Source organism: Austrofundulus limnaeus, unplaced genomic scaffold (assembly GCF_001266775.1).
Source record: "Austrofundulus limnaeus strain Quisiro unplaced genomic scaffold, Austrofundulus_limnaeus-1.0 Scaffold23, whole genome shotgun sequence".
Taxonomy (NCBI): Eukaryota; Metazoa; Chordata; class Actinopteri; order Cyprinodontiformes; family Rivulidae; genus Austrofundulus; species Austrofundulus limnaeus.
In genome coordinates this window covers 1,737,397-1,743,680 of record NW_013952425.1, presented here as the reverse complement: position 1 = coordinate 1,743,680, position 6,284 = coordinate 1,737,397, and the positions used below count along the sequence as shown (strand labels likewise).

The following is a 6,284-nucleotide window of genomic DNA, read 5'->3' as shown; positions in this document are numbered from 1 at the left end:
CTTCCTGATATCTGAGGCAGGAAACATAGCCTTATATGGTGTTTTTGGGGTGGTAATTATGCTAATCTCCTCTCCTCGTGCACGAGCAGCTGGATACTAACAGGTGGAAATCATCATGTTTACGCAGCTCATTTACACACTTTTCCTGAAGAAAGAAGAGTTTGTTGAATCTGACGTGACATGTTCGTACGAACCCTTCGTACGAGCAAAAGTAAGAGAAATTTAGGATAAGAATACGAACATGTTCTTGCATGAGGCCCAATGTGATACAAAATGGCCACCACAACAAGTCATCCTCAGACAACGTTGGCTACAACTCTGTCAAGTTTACAGAAACTGAGCTAAGAATTGGTGTGGTTGCAGCTAGGGTTGGGCATAAATTGAATTTAGAACGATTCTGGTTCCTAAAGATTCTTGATTCTGATTCTTTTCAAAGGCAGACTCAAAAACAGTTTTCATGGTTCAAATGAGGTATTGAACCATAGTTTTTTCTGGATGAAATAGTAACTTCTCTAAAAATTTTAATTATGAATTTTTTTTACTTTTTATAAACTTCACTAAAATTCTTCACAGGGCTATTATAAACGGAGTTAGACATGTTTTGTTGTTTTATTGGCCTAGAAGTATCATCGAAGGCTCACGCAATGCATCAAAGACAGAACCGGGTGTTTAAACATGTTGGTTGTGTGCCTCCTTTGCATGATATAATCTTATTCTTTTATTAAATTCAAGCCACACTATAGCTTGTCACTGCACACTGTTCATTTGCGCACATAATGCCTGCAAATTTCTTCTTCGTTGGTGTTTCGGTGGCTCACCTGTGGGTTTTGGTAGGCAGCTACCTCTTTTGGTCGGAGGAATGGGTATCGAAACTAGGAATCGAAAATTAAAAATGACAATTCTGGTAGAATCAACATGTTAGTCCTGGTTCCAATCAATACTCAAGACTCTATGTCCAACCCAAGTTGTAGTTAAACTCTTCACCTTTCACTGACAGGTGATAATTTAGTGGAATCTTATTGCTTTTGAGATTAAATACCATCTGAGACCATCTCACTGTTTAAATTTCAGTTTTCAGCTTGTGAATTAAAGACATGTTTTTTTTCCTCAGCAGTGGGTGGATTGAATAATGTGGGGAGCTGTGCTCCTTGCTCTGTCATTCATGCATCAATAAAATGGTTTGTCAGCATTAGAAGCTCACCGGTGATTGCCTGTACATCATTTAAATATTTACCCTGCTGCTTCCGCCGTCACCTCTTACAACACACTCGGAGTCTTGGAGACGACATGATTTCTTCTCAGTGGGAGACGTGTTAAAAGTAGCCAGAACGGAAAAGTGGTTAGGCTATCTGCAACATGAGCTTAAGTCCCCCCACCCCCACCACCTCTCTTGTTAAATAGCAGTTCTACTCTCTCCACAGCGGCTTTCTCTTTCTTCGAGTCGCTCAATTATTCTGGAGGCTCAACTGGTACAAAGCAGAAATCAGCCAGCAGGCTCTCACTTCAGAGCAGGAAAACAGTGGAAGGGAGGGAAGGGAGGGGGGTGCTGTAGAGTGTGAGCGTCAAAATTCAAAACTCAACAGACGTGTGTGCGTTTCCCTCCCACTCCTATCCATCGATGCACAGCCCACCTTTTCCAAGGTGACTAGAAAGGAGAAAATCGGACCGTTGATTTTTTTTCTCAGCCGAGGCTCGCAACGTCTCGTGGTTTTCTGTTTGTTTTTATTATTTATTTTAACTGTCAAGCCATCCGAGTGTGGGAGTGAAAGTGTGTGAGAACTAGCAGGACTCGTAGATCACTAAGTGAGAAAGTCTGGAGGACAACATGGGAGCTTTAATGGTCATCTTTTCCCTTCAGCCGAAACAAAGACGCAAGACGACAGGTAGGTACAAAGATGTTTGATTCAAATGATCAACTAGTTCCTAAAATAACCCAGTTATCTAATATCTGTGTGACAGCAAAGCTTCCTTTGCATCTGTGTGTGTGTGTTTATGTAAACAGTTAAATACAACAACCCAGAAACTTTCCTATTCACCTTGTTTTCTCTGTAATCCCTATTTTAATTCATGTTGCCACATCAGCAGTGCATGAAATTGACTTGAAATTGGCTACATTTGGTAAACATTTCATGCTGAACTCCACAAACTTACCTGACTTTTTCCATTTGCTTGTCCTAAATTTGATTTCACAGTGAGAGCGCACACACACTTGCACACACATGCACACAGCAGATTGACAGTGCCAGTGCAGTCGGACAAGCTTACGTTACATCTCCATTTCCTCTGCAATAATGTTCTGATCAGCATCAACATCACCGTGTGACACCGTAACAAAAGACACGGAGGTCGGGTCTTTATTAAAGGACAATAAAATATTTAGCGGGCAGCAGGCAGACAATAACTGTCCAGGTTATATTTAGTAGTGAGGTGGGAAAGATGGAATAGATGACACCTAAAGGACCGCAARTCATATTTCACTCTGGTATTTTGTTGGAGAGCTGGAGACCAAAATGAATGAGAGACTCTTTAAAACTCTGGTAAGCAATAGATCACAGAAGAGGCATGCAGAGTAAGCACATTTCATGGAGACCCAGAAAAGAGAACATGGGACACAGATGTAAAGAACTGCACTGGGCTTCATGTGGAAAACATGCTGGTGGACCGTAAAGCTGCAAATGAGGATAAATGAGATGCTATAAACAAACGGTGTCTAACCAGAAGATACTGTTGCTACACATAACGCTGTTGTAACACGGGGAACTATTTACCGATGATTTGTTGGGGTGTTTCTGAGCCCATGCAGTGATGTCCATTTTGACTTTCAGCTGTGTCCTTTAAGCAGAATCKTTTGATGACTACATGAACTGATGGGATATTTAAAGTCTTTGCATTTCTGTTGCTGAGGAACATTATTAAAGATGTGAGATTCACAAACAGTCCGAATCTTTTGAACATCTTTCGATGAGCGATTGTAAAGTATCCATTTGTATATTTTCCCCCTCATAGTATCTTTCCATCCATAACCCCAGAGACAATYGCTCCCGCTTTGCTTTTTCACTGAAAACAGGCAGAGTGGTGGAGTACAGCAGCTCAAGGGGAGRGGGGGAGGGGTTTCCGCTTGACAGAACTCATGAGTCCGCCCACGCGTCACAATGATTTCATCACATACGTCTTGCGTGTTGACGTATATCCCTATGTGAGGACGTAACTTGTTCAAAATGGAACAAACGGCTCCTCGAGATCCGGATCCCTTCAAAGACTTGTTTATCCGGTYTCTATACGTTGTTCTAAAATACACTGCTCAAAAAAATAAAGGGAACACTTRAACAACKCAYGCTAACTCCCGATCTTAATCAATGAAATATTTGCATTGAGTACTTTGTTCTGTACAGAGTTGAATGTGCTTCACAAAAGTTTGATTTACTTGGACTTAGCGTGCGTTGTTTAAGTGTTCCCTTTATTTTTTAAGCAGTAGTGTTCCCTTTATTTTTTTGAGCAGTGTAGTTCCACAATTCTTTTTCAGACTAGGCCCATCTATAGGCTACATCTGAGTAGATCAGCTTTTCTAAAAGGCTCTTTTTACATCCAGTCCCCCTACTGACACATTTCCAATGAGCGTAATTATTAGCGAAATGTTCCTCCAGTTGTTTCTTATTCGTACCACTTTCCTTTTCATGTACCTGCCTTCTGTTGCTCCAGTCTTAATTTTTAACAGATTTACAGAGATCAAAATTCAAGAATGGTCACAAAACAGAAATTCAACCAATCCAGGTGAAAGTTGTTCTTTACATTCAAATTATTTCTCATTTTCTTTTAATTTCCCAAATCAGGTCACATAACACGTGAGGCATTTTACATGAGAGGAAATAATAAAAACGTTTGCTCTGTGATAGCCCATAGTTCTGCTCCACTGCCCACTCTAATGCTTCCTATTCATGCTCCCAGCTGCATTTATCCACATTAAAAGGGATGATAGCTCAGCGAGCACCCATTGAAACTGTGGCCTTTTTAARCTCACCTGGTTCAGCTCGGAGTGCTCCCACAGTGTATGAAATGTCCTAAAGATAAGAGGCGTACTGGTGTTGTTATGATGGGTTCATCCTTGTGCTTTCTGTCATCTAAATGCCTCGCCTGTTTGTGTTGTTCAGAGCGGTTATGAGTTGAGTTTGTGTAGGAGTAAGATAGGTACACTCAGCTGCTCGACTGGAAGTAGAAACACACAAACTACTGTATGAGTCAGGCAAACACACTGAAATTTGTCTGTCAGTCACAAGCGCTTGTCTGGTTTTATAATGGTCGTCCCAAATGCTCTGAAGGGAGATGTGTGATGAGATTTGTTTTCACAGATTTGCACAAGCCTAGGGAGGACGTGCTTAGAAATGTGTTTTCATGACATTATCTCAAGGTAACAAATTGTTTATCTCATCTAGTGGCAGCTAAGCTTGTTTTGTCTGAGTTTAATTATGTTTTCTTATGGTTATGAAGTGATAACTTGTATTTATTTCAACTTTCAAAACCATGAAACAGAACTTTAGGCAGCCAGACAGTTGTGCTGGCAACACATTTTTTAAATTATTTTTATTTACATAGTGCTGATTCACAACAAAAGTTGTCTCAGGGCACTGTACAGTACATATAAATCAGTTCAGTTCACTCACAATCTAATTGTAGTCAAATATAATTCAATTCAGTCACATACAGCATTATGAAATGTCTGTCAAACCAGCAGATTGCATTAAATTTTTTACCTTACCACAACCCTCCTTTTCTTAAGAAAACCATAAGTCAATGACAGCAGTAACTCAATGTACAAACATGGCGAGCAGAAATAAAAAACTGGAAATTGGTTGCATAAGAGAGAAGACTGAGAACTGAAAGCTCTGCCTCCCTTTCTACTTTTAGAAAATCTAGGAGYCACAAGTAAACCTGCCATCTGAGAGACAAGTGCTCTGTAGAGAAAAAATTGAAAAATAAGACCTTTTAATAAAAGATGGAGTTTGGTTGTAGAGAGCTTTGTGGGTTAGAAGTAAGATTTTAATTTATACTCTAAAGTTTACCAGGAGCTTGAAGAAACTGAAATTGGAGAAAGGTTATTTGAACTTACCCCGCAACATGGAGGGAAAATGAATGATGATATACTAGCCTGATATCAAAATTTATTTTAAAATACTCATACTCATTCAAAATGCCCTGATACCCATAACAGATTATATTTATTTGCATGGATGTTCAAATTTTAATGCATCCTCTATTAGACTCCAGAGTGAACACTTGATGTCATTGATGCTACACGCATGTGCCGAAGACATGACATTCAGCTCATTTACAGGAGCAAACAGGTCAGCATCTGTAGATGCTACATGTTACCATGTTGACTCTGAAGCTGTGCAGTCGGAGACAATTGATAAATTATCTGACGTGTTTGTTTAGTTCAGTGTTTACATTTGAACCTGCCTCTGGTCAGCTGCTCTGCTGCACTATGCATTTATGAAACGAGAGTGGCACAACTTGCTCAARGTAAAACTAAAGTATGAATCCACTTTAGTATCAACACAGTCCAACACTAAAGTTCCTACGTTACTATTATGCTATATGGATTCTTAGTCATCCAGGACATGGAAAATTAAAATAACATAGACGAAGTAACTGGTCTTCTGTTCTGTAGCTGAAGATGTGTGGAGCTACAAGATTTAAACTGCATGACTCAAGGTTAATATCATCGTCATCATAAATATTTACATGGATCCATATACCACCACCTCATTGACCTCAAAGTCAGATGAAATCCAACGTGATCATTTAGACTGAAGTTGCTTTGAAAACATCAGATATGTATCTTCAGTATTTAGTACCAGGTTCTAAGTAAAATAAATGTTTTACAATCATTGTTTAAGCTGTAACTCAGTACGTAGTTTTTATTGGCGAGTACCAMAATTGAAGTACTCATACTTGGTTTGAGGAAAAACTGGTACCGGGACATTTTTATTAGACTATAACCCCTGGAAAAAAGTATGGAATCACCAGTCTTGGATGAGCACTCATTCAGACATTTCATTGTGTAAAACAAACAGATCAAAAACATGATACAACAATAAGGTCATTCCAAAGTGTAACATGTTGGCTTTCAGGAACACTCAAAGAAATGAAGAGAAAACATTGTGGAAGTCAGTGAATGTTACTTTTATTGACCAAGCACAGGGGAAAAAATATGGAATCACTCAATTCTGAGGAAAAAAGTATGGAATCACTCAAATTGGAGGTAGAAAATAAGGACACACCCAATC

General features: G+C 39.3%; 1 protein-coding gene across 4 annotated transcripts in view; it reads left to right on the top strand.

The window, feature by feature from the left end:
* Window positions 1-6,284, top strand: part of kcnip4a (potassium voltage-gated channel interacting protein 4a) — a 154,754-nt gene that overhangs the window by 86,927 nt on the left and 61,543 nt on the right. Inside the window, exon 1 of one of the 4 annotated variants that reach the window (XM_014004364.1) lies at window positions 1,633-1,883. The exons of the other annotated variants lie outside the window; for them this stretch is intronic. Within the exon in view, the coding sequence (XP_013859818.1) occupies window positions 1,826-1,883 (58 nt within the window). The 5' untranslated portion in view covers window positions 1,633-1,825. Of the gene's footprint in view, window positions 1-1,632; window positions 1,884-6,284 lie in introns of those variants that run through there. 4 annotated transcript variants of the gene reach the window in all.